General features: G+C 40.3%; 1 protein-coding gene across 1 annotated transcript in view; it reads left to right on the forward strand.

The window, feature by feature from the left end:
• CLMP (CXADR like cell adhesion molecule) overlaps positions 1-15,970 on the forward strand; it is a 55,721-nt gene extending 39,751 nt beyond the window's left edge. The window contains exons 2-7 of the mRNA XM_034430502.3: positions 1,442-1,599; positions 4,104-4,305; positions 5,738-5,902; positions 6,064-6,186; positions 9,038-9,176; positions 12,130-15,970. Coding sequence (XP_034286393.2) covers positions 1,442-1,599; positions 4,104-4,305; positions 5,738-5,902; positions 6,064-6,186; positions 9,038-9,176; positions 12,130-12,424 — 1,082 coding nt within the window. The 3' untranslated portion in view covers positions 12,425-15,970. The remainder of the gene's footprint in view (positions 1-1,441; positions 1,600-4,103; positions 4,306-5,737; positions 5,903-6,063; positions 6,187-9,037; positions 9,177-12,129) is intronic.
• Positions 15,971-17,082: the final 1,112 nt, after the last annotated feature.

Consider the following 17,082-nt stretch of genomic DNA (forward strand, 5'->3'; position numbering starts at 1 on the left):
CTCAGGACTTGAGAAGTTATATAGTCCTTCTCCAGGAGGGGGTGTTGTAGAGCAAAGAAAGGAGAAGGAGATAAATATTGCTGGGATCAAGACAGAAATATCCAAAAGTAACTCAATATTCAAAGGTAATTCCAAGTACAGGTATTTTATTTTTCTCATTCTTCCAGAATACTTGACTCTAAAGACTAAAATTGTGACCTTCCCCATCGATGTAATATGTGTTTGCTTTGGAAATGCAAACAAACTTGAGACAGAGCTGCACCCTAAATGCTGTATATCTGAATACAAATCTGCTAACACGTTATTACATTAATGCACTCAAAGGATGTACTGTTTATTTGGGTAAACAAAACACATATGCATCATTAATCATTGAGCATCGGGTAAAGCAGTATATACATTGTTGTTTTTGTTAATGCTCCTCCCAAAAGAGAGATTTTCAGCATGCCTTTTAAGTTAGGATTTAGTCCGTTTCCCATTGCATGTTTTCAAAAAAAAAGAAAAAAAGAACCAGGAGTGAAACTATTCATTAAACAACAACAATTACAAACAATTAGATCCCAATCACACTGTTGGAAGAAAAATCCAGTCCGGTTCCAAGCTGGGAGAAAAGCGCTGGAAATAAAATAGAGACTGACTGCAAGGAAAGGAGGTTTATTTGGTTTCTAGAAACTTCAGTGACAGTAGCAATGTTTCTGGGGTGGCTGACAAAATGGCTGAGTGAGTGGATGGATCTTTATAGGTTTCTGGGGTTTTGTGTTTGAGATGCTCCAGGGGGGTTGTGCAATGTAGTGAGCCTTGTGTCTTTTTATATTTCAATGGTGGTGGTTTAATTCTATTATGTCCTAAAGGTCATGTCCTGTCCTTAGAATTTGGGTGGGGGAATGTAGATTTTAATCCCATCAGCTCCAACCTTCTGTGAGTTTTGTTTATGAATAGATAGGACCAGTCTTCCTGAATGGATACAAATCTCCATCTCTAAAGACTTGAGGCTATTAAGAAAGACCGGGGGCTGCTTTCTGCCTTTAAGAACATGTTTCTCCATTTCTCCTTTGGGGAAATATTACATCCTGCCTCTCTTAATATTAAGAATAAAGAATATTTTAATCTGGGATGGGGGATTTCCTACAACGCCAACTATACACAACAAAATGAAAGAGTACTGATTAATTTCTGGTTCTTTACTACTTCTCCACATTGCTGGCTATGACCAAAAGAAGTTAATTAAAAAAAAAAAACTAAGATAAGCCAACAATGAATAAACTATCATTCTTAAAACAGGCCTTTTTTTTAAAAAAAAATGACTGCTTCCCCCCACCCACCCACTGCCAAAGCAAGGTTCTTGGTATATTGGCCCATATTGCAACCAGAAAGGAAACTAGAAAAACAATATTGATGAGATCAGAAATCAGTTCTTACTGGCTTACTTCTTCTCTTTCAGCCTCCTGTTGTACTTGGATGTCACAAGCGCAGACCGAATTTAAAAGGGTGGCCGAAGCAAACGTAACTTTGCCCTGCCATCATCGCCTTCATCTTCTGGAGCCAGCGAGTCTGGATATAGAGTGGCTGCTAAAGAATTCTGAAGCTGAACCGAAAGTGGTAGGTCTAACCTACTGTTCCAACTTTAAGACATGAGGACTTCAACTCCCAGGATTCCACATGCTGGCTGAGGAATTCTGGGAGTTGCAGTCCACATGTTTTAAAGTTGCAAAGGTTGACCACTAAAACACATTGCCTCTAGATCAGTGATGGCAATGTCAATGTCAATGGAGTGCCATAAGTTTGCCATTATTGTTGTATGGCTCATTTTCTAGGATTGTCGATATTTATAGAATGAATATTTATAGGTATGAGAATGTAGAAAGTTAGCAGCCACGCCTCCTAGAAGAATATAATATTTTGAGAAATATTAAAAAGGCAGAACATTATATTTCCCTAAAGGAGAAACTTGCTCTTGGAAAGCAGCCCCCTCCTTTGCTAATACCGTAGTCCCAGCAGGACTGCGTCAGCCTATCTACAAGACAATTAGACCTTCAGCTCCAGGGTGATAGGATTAAGACATGACCCTCCAGGACATTATAGGATTATCTAGCAGCAGGGCTCACTGCATTGTGAAATCACCTGGGGACATTACATCAGCCCAAGGTTCAACCAAACTTGATTCAGACAATGGGAGTCTGACTACAGTCAGAATACATGCCCTTGCCACAGGAATAGGAAGCTCAAGGGCAAGGCCCAAGAGAGGGTAAATACCCCTCACTCTCCACTCCATGTGGTCAGCTGCCCAGGATTTCAAACCCATGAGGTCAATAAACCATCTTTCCAATCAGCCTCCATGTTTCCAGTGACTTTCTCCCCACTTGGAACTGAACCAGATGGATATTTCTTCCAACAATTAAGAATGTGGGTTTGTACTTTGTAGAACTAGGGATCAGGCTTTCTTGCAGACGCACCCTGCAAATAGCTTCATTATACACGCTGATGTATCAGGAGTAATTAACACAGGACCAAGCAGAAGTCAAAAAGGTGTTTAAATATTGTCTGTCTATAACTCTTTAAACCAGTGGTGAAATCCAATTTTTTTTATGACCGATTCTGTGGGTGTGGCTTGGTGGGTGAGGTGTGGCTTGGTGGGCGTGGCAGGGGAAGGATACTGCAAAATCCCCATTCCCTCCCCACTCCTGGGGGAAGGATATTGCAAAATCTCCATTCCCACCCCACTCCAGGGGAAGGATACTGCAAAAATCCCCATTCCCTCCCCACTCCTGTGGGAAGAATACTGCAAAATCTCCATTCCCACCCCACTCTGGGGCCAGCCAGAGGTGGTATTTGCCGTTTCTCCAAACTACTCAAAATTTCCGCTACCGGTTCTCCAGAACCTGTTAGAACCTGCTGGATTTCACCCCTGCTTTAAACCAAGGAACTCTTGTTATGCCCCCATTTACTACAAATCTCCTTTTGGCACAGCCCTGGATAATATTGTTTTGCCTTCATTGTGATTTTTAGCTCAAAAAGTAGGAAGCCGCTTATACAAATGTGAATCACACAATGGTTTTCCTACAAGGCTTTACTAAAGATTTCATAGCAATCATCTGAGCATTGAAAACATATTTATTTTTTCAACTGGATTCAAGAATGGCTGATAGACAGTCAAGATTATGAGACATGACAAGCCATCAAATATACAAATGAGTGCTTATAGCAGGAATTCCAGTACCCAACAGCCATCTTTTAAAAATCACCTCTTTTCCAATCTTCTCAATTAAGAGGACTGGATATGTTTCTTTTTCATACAGTGCAAAGATAGCAGAAGATACATGGATGCGTGCTGAGCTTTTTGAAAGAATCAGAAGAAATCAGCCAAGTATTTCCTCTTTCTCAATTGCTTTGCAAAAGCAGCAGTTAAACTTAACTTCCCCCAAACAGGCAGCTCTGCTGATGAAATGAAGTGTCAGATAATCCTTTAAACAAACAAAAGAAAAACCATTATCAAGTTATGATCAGTTCCAGATTACAGTTTGGAGACTTAAAGTGCTATTCACTAAACACATATGATTTTTAATGAGAAACTGTCCAAGTGATTGAATGCTAAAACCAGGGACTAAGAATATAGTCCCCTACTCCCCACCCCCCAAAAAACCCATCATAGGCTAGCTCCAGAGTGGGGTAGGAATGGAGATTTTGCAATATCCTTCCCCCAGGAGTGGGGAGCGAATGGGGATTTTGCAGTATCCTTCCCCTGGAGTGGGGAGGGAATGGAGATTTTGCAGTATCCTTCCGCTGGAGTGGGGAGGGAATGGAGATTTTGCAGTATCCTTCCCCTGGAGTGGGGAGGGAATGGGGATTTTACAGTATCCTTCCCCTGGAGTGGGGAGGGAATGGATTTTGCAGTATCCTTCCCTTGCAATGGCCACCAAGCCACACCACGCCCACCAAGCCACGCCAACAGAACCATTAGAAAAAAAAATTGGATTTCACCACTGGAAGTGAGTAATCACAGCTGGGGAGGTTATCTGGTGAACAAATAAATGCTGCCATAAGTTTAATACCACCTTTTGCTAAACTTAAGTTTGGCAAAGCTGATGAGTAACTTTGTCTCCCAGGTGATCACTTATGCAGGAGGCAACATCTATCATGATATGATCAAAGAACAAAAGGGCCGCGTTTCATTTGCCTCCAATTTCCTGAGTGGAGATGCTTCTTTGGAGATTTCTCTCCTGCAGCCAAGCGACTCTGGGCAATATACGTGCAAAGTTAAAAATGCTGGACAGTATGAATGGACACACATCACTCTGAAGGTTCTAGGTAAGACGGTCGCCACGTTTTCAAAACAAGTATTTAGCTTTTCTGTTGAATGTCCCGGGTATTTCTTCTGACCCAAATTGTATAGTTTACTTATTTATTGTCATTGCGTTTTTGTATTTACCAGCTGAGCTCATATTTCTGGACTGTCAGACTTTCCGTAGCTTGCCAAATTTCTTATCAGTAAGCTAACTACGCATGTCCGCATTCCTTTCTTTCTACTTCACTCTTTTCTTTGTTCTCTTGCCAAGAAGTCCGACCACAGAGAGGTGGCCGGCAGGAACGTTGCCAAAATGTAATTATTTAGATTAGTAAGATGTTTTATTTTCCTTATAACAAATAAATGAGTTTATTCTTAGAAAAAAAATATCTTTCGGGTTTATTTTCTTGTAAAAGTATGCTTCAAGGGAAAAGCCTCGATCCACATCTCTAAATCAAAGTGCGATTACCCAAAAGCAGGATGGGATTAGCACCCTGACATTTATAAATAAACGAGATGCAAATTGTATAGCTAAAATATCTGTAGAGATTCTCAGTCATTCAGGTCATGGTTGTGCCAAAGAGGCAACTGGACTTCCTTGTTTTGTTTTGTTTTTTCCTTTGAAGACATTTCACTTCTCATCCAAGAAGATTCTTGGGTGGCCAGAGCTGAAGAAACCTCTTGAATAAGAAGTGAAATGTCTTCAAAAGAAAAAAGAAAGTCCAGTTGCCTCTTGAAAAAGCACCTTTGGGACAACCATGACCTGGATTACTGAGATTCTCTACAGACATTTTAGCATCTCATTTATTTATAAATAAGTAAACTATACCATTTGGGATGAACACCCTTTGAATGGTGTGAGAGTAGGAATGGATTTCCAGAGGAACAAATTGCAGACTACAGGAACCAGGAGCACCACTCAGGTGACCCTGAAGACACAGATAAGCAAGCAATAGCAATAGCTCTTAGACTTATATACCACTTCATACACAACACTTCATTTTACAGCCCTCTCCAAGCGGTTTAAAGAGTCAGCCTCTTGCCCCCAACAATCTGGATCCTCATTTTACCCACCTCGGAAGGGTGAAAGGCTGAGTCAACCTTGGGCCTGGTGAGATTTGAACTGCCGAACTGCAGCTAGCAGTCAGATGAAGTAGCCTGCAGTACTGCACTCTAACCACTGCGCCACCTCGGCTCTTCCAAGTGAGATAAACCTCCAAGTGTTTCAAAAGGATGCAAATGACCAGCTGTCTACAAGGAATATAAATCCTTCCATTTCCCCCCCGCTATCCAGTCAGAGCTGAAGAAGCTTCTTGGATGGAGAAGCGAAACGTCTTCAGAAGAAAAAAAAAACAAAGAAAGTTCAGTTGCCTCCTGAAAAAAAGCACCTTTGGGACAGACCTGGATGTCTAAAAATCTCTACAGAATCTGATATTGTTTTTTCTTCCTTTCCAGAAAAACCTTCAAAACCCAAATGCTGGAAAGAAGGGGTGGCGTCTGAAGGAAAAGAAATCACTTTACAATGTAACTCTGTCTCTGGCACAGCCCCTATCATGTACACGTGGCAGCGGGTAGATGCAAAGGGAAAACTCGACTCTTTGCCGCCCTCAACACGTCTCAGTAAGTTTTGCCAGTTCAAACCCACCCTGCCATTCCTCTGTGAATTATCCTATTTCTTATTTAAAACCATTGCTGTATATATTACGCTGGCAAATTAATTCTATTTAATGATACCGTTATGCTGTAAACGTCATTGAATCTTGTCCCTTCGTTTATTTTAGATCTGTCCAATCCCGCCCAAATTATTATGAGGAATCTCACACGGATGTTCACAGGATCTTACCAGTGTACTGCCTCCAATGAAGCAGGAGAGGACAGCTGCGCCATACAGGTGACAGTGCAACGTAAGTATGGAAAGTATCTAGAAATATTTGAACTGAGCTCGGGAAACTACTGATAATCAAAGCACCCGAAGGCCAGTCAAGGAATGGATGGAAACTGATCAAGGAGAGATTCAACCTGGAAATAAGGAGAAATTTTCTGACAGTGAGAACAATCAACCCATGGAACAGAAGATGCCTTTGGAAGTTGTGGGAGCTTCATCACCGGAAGCTTTCAAGAAGAGACTGGACTGCCGTCTGTCAGGAATGGTGTAGAGCAGGGGTGAAATCCAGCAGGTTCTGGAGAACCGGTAGCGGAAATTTTGAGTAGTTCGGAGAACCAGCAAATACCATCTCTGGCTGGCCCCACAGTGGGGTGGAAATGGAGATTTTGCAGTATCCTTCCCCTGCCATGCCCACCAAGCCACGCCGACCAAGCCACACTATGCCCACCAAGCCACGCCCAGAGAACCGGTAGTAAAAAAATTGGATTTCACCACTGGTGTAAGTGGTGGCTTGGTGGGTATGGCAGGGGATACTGCAAAATCTCCATTCCCACCCCACTCTGGGGCCAGCCACAGGTGGTATTTGCCGGTTCTTCAAACTACTTAAAATTTCCGCTACCGGTTCTCTAGAACCTGTTAGAACCTGCTGGATTTCACCCCTGCTACAAGGTCCAACTCCGTTCATCTGAATCAGTGCAGGAATCAGAATATATGTATTCTGCTACAATGGTATCTTCCCCTGGTAGCAAACTCGCTTCTGCAGAAACCTGCAGAGAGGCAAGGAAGTGGCCTTGAAGCAAATATTCAGGAACCATTACAGAAATCAAAAGAATGGAAGCATTCCGGGAAAGTATTCAGGAAAAACTCCCTGAGCTCCCCAAGAAGGAGGGAGGGAAAGGCACTGCCGCTACCCAGGATCGAACTCACAGCTTCCTGATTGTGAAGCAAGAGCTCCACCTCAAGGCCACTGCACCACTCATGCTAAGTGAATCACTGCAGTTGATAAATTAGCAACACGGTTGTCAAGCGAATCTGGCTTCCCCGTTGACTTTGCTTGCCAAAAGGTCACAAAAGGAGATCATCATAACTGTGAAAAACATACGTAAGTCACATTTTTCAGTGCCATTGTAACTTTGAACGGTCACTAAAAGAACTGGTGCAAGTCAAGGTCTACCTGTAAAGTATAGTTCTAGTCCCAATAAAGGAGAATATCTGTAGCTCAGGGTTGACGTGAGGGGTCCTTGATAGATACTTTGGGTTTTTTGCAGACGTTACATTACCCTAACTAGGTAACATCATCCAGGCTAGTCACTAACACTGATAATGTTACCTAGTTAGGGCAATGAAACATCTGAAAGAAAACCAAAGGAAGCTCAGAGAGCACCAAGGACCTCTCGCAGTTCTAGTCTTCCAAGGAAATTGGTTTCCTTTTCTTCTAGGACTGTCCCAGTTCTCGGTACAACATGATTGAATAATCGAAATGGGTAGTGATGTAACACGAGTCATTGTCACCAGGGCTCCTGGATTTAGAAAGGGCAGCAACTGGTGCACCAATTTAAACTGGGAAAAGGCATGCCATCCCCAGCATACATCAGAGCTGTGAGCTGAAAAGAACCCTTACATGAGGGAGATGTTATTTTGAAGAGAAAGTGACCTCATAGAAAGCAATTACTACGCTCAAATTGCAGCAAAACATTCCTGGGCAATCGATAAAACCACCTCGCAAGGATTCAATCTGAGCCTCTTTCGTCCCATCCAGGACTTAAAATACTGGATTGAGACCTGTGGAGCATCTCTGGCTGTGTTCCAAGTAGGGATGCATACCTGAGCATTCTCAGAATATTAATCAAAGTTCACCACCCCACCTTATTCAAAACCTCTCCGGAAAATTTCATGTAGATGTTAAATAACACAGGGATGGTAGCTGGCCCTGTGGGATTTAAGAGCTTTTTCCCACGAGTATCAACTGGAACTGCTGGTTTAAAAAAGACCGACACAACCTTAGAAACAGCCTCCTACTCTAAATCCCAATATGCAGTCCAGAAGGATGCCATGTTTGTCAGGGACCTAAAAGGACTGGGTAGGAAGGGCGTGCTTCTTCCTTCAACTGGAACTTCCTCGTATTCAACACCGGAACTTAAGTTTTAACAAACGAAAAGTCTAATGTGCAAAATAATGCGAAGACCAAAACATTTAACATTTTAAATCGAAGCTTTAGAAGTCAGGTATGTGAAATATGCAATGCAAAAGAAAGCTGAGGCAACAAGGAGTGCATTTAAGGCAATTAATGATCTGTAGGCAACAAGGTGGATTACGCCACTGTTGAATATCTGAAGTGATAAAACTACGACCATTTGCATAATCTGAGATGTGTTGGCTGAGGAAAAATGGAGAAGAAAACAACCAGCCCACTGCTCCAGGGTAGAGTTAATTCAGTTTAACCTGTGTTACAATTTTATTCACAGTTTAGCCATGGAAAATGAAATCTTCCTTGAATTGAGCTTGTTTCCTGGGGACAGCTCAAACATGACCATGTTGTTTTCTTGCTATCTCTACAGAAGTTATTTGTTTTCAACTTCTTCCAGAGTAATTTTGCAACTTTCCAAAGTAGTGTGGAAACTTCCGGGGACTTCCTGTTGATCTCTTGCCTCAATCACAAATCAGGTCCAATTTGTTTTATCTTTTTTCAAGGTCAGCCAAAGTTGCCCAGGGCTGTACCTCCTGTGGCATAAAACAATGAGAATATACACAATCCCTTTTTGAGATAAAAGAAAGGAATTGAAAATGTCTGTGCGACAGATGCCAGAATGACAAGAACAGTATTTGGCTGTAGAACAAATAAAACCTAGCATTTGTTTCTAAATCGACAGATCCCCCAAATGTCGGCATCGTTGCCGGAGCAATCTGTGGCATGATGGGAGTATCCTTGCTGGTTGTCTTGGCTGTGTGGCGAACTATCAAAAGGAAAGAAAAAAATAAATACGAAGAAGAGACTCCAAATGAAATCAGGTAATTGCTTCTGTAAAAAATACCCACTCTTTTAAGCATTCAAAAGTTGCAATGCCTCTTAATTTTATTATAGAACAGCCTCAGAACTGGAGTGGAGCATATAAGTCAGCGATAAAGGGAATTTTTTATATGCAATTCCAAAATCAATCACCAACATTCAGTTTTAAAGGAGATCACGCAGTAGGGTTCCAAAACATCTTTCTGAAACCACATGACGTGAAACTGAGTTGTGGGGAATCTCCTAGTGTGATTTAACACATTTACTATACCATTTCTTTTCCTGGATTACAACTGCAATGTCCTTTGAAGAAACTAAGGCTATTTTCCTCCCTCTGAAACAGCTCTTGATCTTCTACTTAAAGCAAATTTACATTTTCAAAAATGGAATGAGGATTTCCTTTCGTGTTTTGAACTGTTTAGTGATCAGCATATATGGGAGGGTCCACACACTTTTCATAACTTGTTTTCTGTAAAATGACAATATTCTGTGTTGAATCTACTCTTATCATAGCACTTCTTACTAGATGTTTCTTGAACTTTCTTTGTGGGGCATTTACGGGAAGTTTTCAAAAGTATGACTCAACTGGCAACACCCTTATGACTCAAAGGAATCCTGCAGTTTAATCCTATTTGAATTACAATTCCCTCGTTTATATTCCTTTACTGTTGCAATCCAATCATGCTGACCTCTGTAGTTTTTGAGCAATCATTAAAGATCCTCGGTAAATCCTTGATTTACCTAAACTGATTTTCCTAAAATCAACATCTCTATAAAGGTTTTTTTTTTTTTTTATTGCATGGAACTTACCTCTTCCCTGCCCCCACCTCCTTGCCTACTTTTTTTTTTTGCTCATCCTTTGCGCAACTTCAATATCTGGATTTTTTTTCTTCTTTTTATTTCACTGCTAGTTACTGAAAGCCACATAAAAGGGTTATAAATTAATTGGCATTCAAAGTAGAGGATGCCACAAAACGGCACAGTTCATTTTTCATGTTTAACAAAGGAAAACACAAGGGGAAAAAAACCTATCATACTTGAGGGAAATCCAAGAACCAGGGAAAAAGCAATGAATTTTGAATTTGGATTAAAAATTTATTCAAACTGCATCCTGAAGTAGATGGACAAGTTTTTAAAAATTAAGACAAATCCATAAAAGATAAAAGTATCAACACGTTTTTTGGTAGCAACCAGCCTGAACACTTCTGCTGACATCAATTTTAGGTGAACTTGCAACTGTTTATGGAAATAGAATTCTAAACAATACTTGGATTTTTACTCTGATCCAACAACCCATTGCCTTGGAAGGATGAATACTGTGTAAAAGGTAGATGATGTTCTGTGTAGGTGTGAATCTCGGTTGAGTCAGAAACAGGGCAATTATGTAGGTCACATACAGCAGTCCCTCTGAAATTCACTCCCAGAATTCAGTCAGAGTGTCTGGAAAGAGAATCCATTTCTAAATGCAGGGTTTAAAGTCTGAGAGTCAACAGTTCTATTTGTACATTGGCCCAGGACTAAATTATGATTTGGTGAATTAATCCAACTGCCAGATTCACACAAAGCAAGGAATCATAAAGTAATTTCAATGTCTAGGTTCCTACAAGTCATTAATCTATAAATTAGTCAAATGATTTTAGCCTAACTAACATGTCTGGGAAAATCCAGCTAAGCCCAGTGATCAATTACTGGGAGAACCAGGACTACAGAAAAGTAAAGGATAGCAAGACATTCCTGGAAACAATCAGGAAACTGAAATAAATGTCTTTTAAGACTCTTAGAGCTCTGACCAAAGGTCAGGAGCATTCCTATTCAAATCCAGAAACTTATTTCTGACTATAATTTATTCACAAGATTTCTACTTCTCAGTCTAATGTGCTTTGATCATGATTTTATTAAAAAAAAATACTATCAGCTGAGAGAGAGCTTTTTATATCACGAAGGAGTGGTTAGGAAGAGTTCTCTCCAATCTACCTAGAACAGGGTTTCTCAAACTGTGAGGTAGACTCCCTTGGGCAGATACAAACAAAGTCTAGGGGAGGAATGAATAACTTTTCAGTTACATTGTTATAATTAATCCACCTTTCCAAAGATTCATTGTATTGTTTTCATTGTTCATTTCCGTTCGTTTTGGTGCTTGATTTTTAAGGGAGATATGCACACATTAAGATCACAAAATTAACAACAATTAGGTCACTTGCCAGGGAATGCTTTATTTCAGTCAGTGCCTCTTGAGTATTATTTCTTGTTCCTCCGTCATGAATAAAAAAAAGAGGTTCAAATGCTTTGTCTCCCTGAAGCTTTCAAAATAATACTACCATTATTACAAGTTGCTTTTACTATACAGCAAATAGTTCTGCTCAACAGTTTAATAATAACAATAATAAAAACAATGCCAATTCGACTCCAAACATCCGGCTTGTATAACCAACAAAAATAATGTTAACAGCACTGCGGAGAAAATTATTAAAAAAAAAAAAAAAAACACGCTACTTGTTTTAACCATGATGGGTGAAAAGTATTTTGTCAACAGGAACAGCTGAGAAAATATAGCAATTTTCACCGGTCTTGGCTTAGAAAAGCTATCTACAAGTAAATAAGGCTAGACCAGGGATCGGCAACCTTAAACACTCAAAGAGCCGCAAAGGTCCTAACCAGAAGTCCCCCCTTCAATTTTGGAGCCGACTGGAAGTCCGGTTCCCCCACCATAGAGTCTCCTCCTAGCGAGGCGTCCTTTTTCCTCTACCTGTCCTGGAGCCGACCGGCGACCGGAGCTGCAGCAGAGGGATGAAAGAGCCACATGCGGCTCCAGAGCTGCAGGTTGCTGACTCCTGGGCAAGACTGCTGGCAGGTAGCCCCAAAGATTTGCTAAAACTCAAAACACACTGTTGTATGACTGTTACTGGTCCTTTATTACTCAGGTTTTCAATCGTTTTTGCTCTCTTTTAATCCCAGGGAAGACGCAGAGGCACCCAAGGCCCGATTAGTCAAGCCGGGCTCTTCCTCTTTGGGCTCCAGAAGCTCACATTCTGGTTCTTCCTCGACAAGATCCACAGAAAACAGTGCCTCTCGCAGCCAGCAAACCCTGTCAACAGAAGCTACTCCACACCTAACACCGACGCAGCACAGCCACCTTGAGATGAATGGCAGGAAAATTGAGCCAAAGAGAAGTAACTACACCAGTTTGATCAAAACGGAAGCAACCCCTACAATGATGCCTGCTCAAAGTCGAGCTTTCCAAACCGTTTGATTACTGTTCCGTCTATTTGGGCTCCCACCTATATCCATAAATTACATGCACTGCCAGCATTATGCAATTATTTTATTTTCCAATGCAACGTTGGTTTTCTATAGTCATGCACATACACACAAAGAACAAAAACCCTCAGTATTTTTTTATCTTTCTGTTTTGAGGTACAAGCACACTTGGGAAAAGAGAACTCGTAAAAAGAATTATTTCTATTTTTTTAAGATTTTTTTTTTTAATTTTTGCGATTAAAGCTTGGAAGGAGAAAAGGGAATGCTGACACAACAGGAATAGCATTTTGCAGTTTTGGACCAATTTGCTAAAAAAAAAAAAAGACAACTGTGGAATAGAGATGTTCCAGCAGAATTCTTAAGGGAAAATTAAATGCATACATATACAATTGTCTTCTCGATTGTGACCTATGTTTTTCACTGCTAATGTTAAGTCTGATCAGCTTCAAGAGAAAACTGACAGGACTTTGCATGTGTCCTTTTCTTGAATTAACAATATTGATAATATTTGGACACATCACCACCAATGAAGCAGAAAACAGTAACTTTGGGGAAAAGTGAGAAGCAATATTAGACTTTAATTGGTCTTCTTTACTGGTGGGAATTTCTGTGAACATGGAAGTGCATTAATTTAAGAAGGTACGTATGACTGAATACGGCTAAAGAATATAGACATTAGCCCACTGTGACCAAGCTAATGTATTTGTATGTATGTATATATTCATAAATAATAAGCAATTCCACTAAAGGGAATTATATCCTAATGGATCATTAGAATGTGAGATCAGCATCAAATCCTGAATTCCATTTACAAGTTTTTAAAAATGGTGTTTTTAAAATACTGTTCTCTATGCTGGACATAGTGACATTCATTTTTAGGATGAGTAGTGCCAAAGGGTTTCTGGGGGGGGGGAGCATTTTTGGTCAGAATACAATGTCATGATTAGTAAACATTTTGAGGTAATAATCTAGAAAATGTGATCATTTGGATGGATACAGCGTAGTCAAACTTGTAAAACTAACTGCAAAATTTAAAGGAGATATAAAGAATGGAAATGAGCTGGAAATGTAGATTTCAGCACTGGTGTTAAGAACGCTTTCATCTCTCCAAAGTGGAAAGTCTCATCTATGGACAGAACTAGTATCACCCAGCTTTAACGATAAGAAAATGCAAGTTGTTTGACTTCAAGTGCCAACTAGATTGCAAAGATGATGAGTTTTAAACTGATATTATTCCAGGGGGATTATTTCCATCACATTCTTAAACACAGTCATCAAGAAGGAAATAAGAGAACCACTAGACTCATATATTATAAGAGAAATGTATAAATGGTGACTTAGGATTCAAAAGTAGGATGTGTGTTGCTAATACAGGGCAGTCAGTATTACAGATCTTATAAGGCTGTGACAGAAAGCTATTTTCACAAGAAATAAGAAGCAGGTTTCCAGCTATACAACAGACACACTTAATTTAGAAGTCTCCATAACAACATTTCTGGAGTATCTTGAAGCACATTCAACTATGATTAAAGTCAGCATTGCATGAATTCCTCAGCTGAGTCTTATATATGTTCATTCAGAAGAACCAGACATGCCAGGCTTAGAATGTTAGGATTATTTCATCCCTCTCAACCAAGCTAGTTTATCCCTTCATAGACTTTAACTGAATATTTAAAAAAGCAATTCGGCTTACAACCTATCATCAAGTCCCATAACGCAGAACTCAACAGGAAGAAAGTAAAATCCAAAGGCAGATGAACTATTTCATTATTTTATTTATACCAAAGCTCAGTATAATGCAGGTTATCAAATCATGATAGTTATCCCAAGCCTTTTGAATTAAAAAGCTATTTAAATCTTTATTTTAAAATTGATGCTTAGTGAACGAGGTATAGAAATCAAATAGTTAGGACGATTTGCTACAAAATAGAGCAGACCTGTCTTAACTCTTGTGGGAAGGGAGGGGGCTATAGGCACTGTTATTTCTGAAAAAGTGGCTGGCACCATGACAAAATCCCCATTAGAAAGAATGGGGAATCACAAAATTTAGTATATGGAAAATTTAGTATATGTTCCCTGAAAGATAAATTGGCAATACACACTCTATTAGTTTTCTACTTTAATAAACATCCACTGCACAGGAAGTGAAAAATGTTTTCCTAAATCACATGCAAATATATACCAAATTCAAAAATGAGTTACTCCCAATGCCACCTCAACCATTAGCACAAAAACTATGCTCAACGGTAGTAAAATGCAACAAAACTCAAACAACCCATTCTATAAATTCATACAAACAAAAATGATTAAAAAATTCTGAAAGTTCTGCCTTTTAAACCAGCAAAAATATATGCATGCACCCCATTCACCAATTAAGCACCTCTCCACCCCATCAGTGTTATTTTTGTTTGTTTTTTTCAACTCCCTGGTTTGTTTTCTTCTAAAACCACCTACTCTACCCTTATTATAGCTCCTTTAAATTATCCACATTTCATTTACTTTCCTAACCCACTCCCTTCTTCTTACGTCAGTCAGTTTTGAAAGCTTACCCTGCAGCAGCCTCTGTTTCCTTTTTCCTGATAAATCTGTGGCCATCTACCTATCCAATCTTTTCTTTCCTTAAACTGTACTTTATCCATGGGGATACAGAAAATGAAACAGTAGCAGCTAGGCCTCCCAAATACCCAAGTGTTGATTTTTTTGTTTTACAAGTCTTTAAAATGTTTACTATTCCAAAAAGAGCAATTCATGGGAGGTGTGAAGAGTGACCTGTCTTAGGGCACAGTTGGACAATTACCCTGTTTCCCCCCAAAATAAGACATCCCCTGATAATAAGCCCAATTGGGCTTTTGAGCGCATGACAATAAGGCCAAGCGCTTATTTCAGGGTTCAAAAAAATGTAAAACGGGATCTTATTTATGTGGAAACACAGTAGACACTATATTGGCAATCCCTCTAAACTCTAAAACATGATCGTCAAGTTATTATATACCCAGATGTTTTGAACCTCCTGTTTATATTCACCAGCCAAACTCTCCAAACCATCTGAATTCTACCACTGAAGAAAATAAATGACATTATAAGCTAAATCTAATGTAAGGGAATTTCTCTGATATTAAGAAGGGAAGAAAAAAAACAATATGTCACATCACTAGGATTTCACTGCAAAAGGGAATATTTAAGCACAATGGCTTCAAATTCATGACCTTAAATAGTATCTCACAAGGGAAACACTATACTCTGAACAGCCAATTGTTATTTTGTAAAATATTCTTTAAAACATTGTTACCTTGTATGCCATTCACTATGTAGTACTATGTATTACTGTTGTACAAATTCCTACTTTTTGTTTTTATTTTTTTTTGAACTGGTAAAACTGAGAACACCTTCTTGTCTGCCGCCATCCATGATTTGTGCTCAGCATAAGCAAAGCAAAAGGGAGTAAATATTTATTTTAAACTGTCCTGATTCCACCATTTGAAGACTTCATTGTTTTTAAAATAAAGGCTGCCAAACTTGCAGTTCGGCCAAACCCAAAGATTAAACTCCTCCGACCAGTTTATTTATTATTATTATTATTTCAAGGCGAGTTGAACATGTTCAACAATATTTAATGTTAATATTAAAAATGCAAGGATCAGCATCTTGGATAAATCCAGAAAAGGGGCTGACTGAACAATATTTCTGAATGACCAACTACTGTGTTTCTCCGAAAAGAAGACCCTTATATTTTTTTGAACCCCGAAATAAGCGCTTGGCCTTATTTTCAGGGAGGCCTTATTATTTTGGGGCGCATGGAGCAAGATGGGGTCCCTCTTGCCGTCTTATCTGATTTCCAGCTCTGCATTTTAAATATTTTCGGGGAGGGTTTATTTTGGGGGGGGGGAGGTTTATTTTAGTGCATGCGCTCAAAAGCCCAACTGGGCTTATTATCAGGGGATGTTGTATTTTCAGTATGATGTAGTCTGTTTTTTTGGGTTGAAAGCCAGTCTTTCTTTGCCCACTTGGGAGGGTGGGAAGGAAGCATGGCCCCCCTCCCCATTTTTCCGTCTCTCTGCAAATCCTTGGCTTTAAAAGAAGAAGAAAAAAAGAAGGAAATCTGCCTTTGCTTCTTGGAATAGTTTATAGCCAATCACCACCTATTCGGATTAAAGAGGAGGAGGAAAATCCTTTCGGGGTCAGGAGAGGCCACATGGCAGCGCGTCACCTCGGCAGATTTGAGGGAAGGAGATCGATTGCACAAGCAACTCTTTTCCCTGCCAGTCAAGGCGATCGTGGCTTCCATAAAAACGCCTCTCAGGGCAAGAGGGCCCTTGAGCATGAGCAGAGTGCCTCCCTCTCCTCGCTTTACAGGGGGGGGGCTTTGACAACCCGGCGAGTTTAACCCCAGAGGTGCTTTTTAAGAGGCAACTGGGCTTTTCTGGGTTAGCTCCCCCACATCTCGGCCTCCTTTTTTTTTCCGCTGCCGGGGACGATGGGGGCTGTAGTCCAGTATGAAGGCGAGGGGGACGAGGCGTTTCGCGGCTTCGCTCCCCAAGGTTTCTTTCGTCGAGCCGCTTCGGCTCGCGTCCTCCGCTCACCCTCAGTCGTGGCCTTTCGCCAACGCCCTGCAGCAACCGCACGAACCTCACCCGGCCGCCATTTTGTCCA

The sequence above is a fragment of the Pantherophis guttatus genome, chromosome 9 (assembly GCF_059756535.1).
Source record: "Pantherophis guttatus breed Tessera chromosome 9, ASM5975653v1, whole genome shotgun sequence".
NCBI lineage: Eukaryota > Metazoa > Chordata > Lepidosauria > Squamata > Colubridae > Pantherophis > Pantherophis guttatus.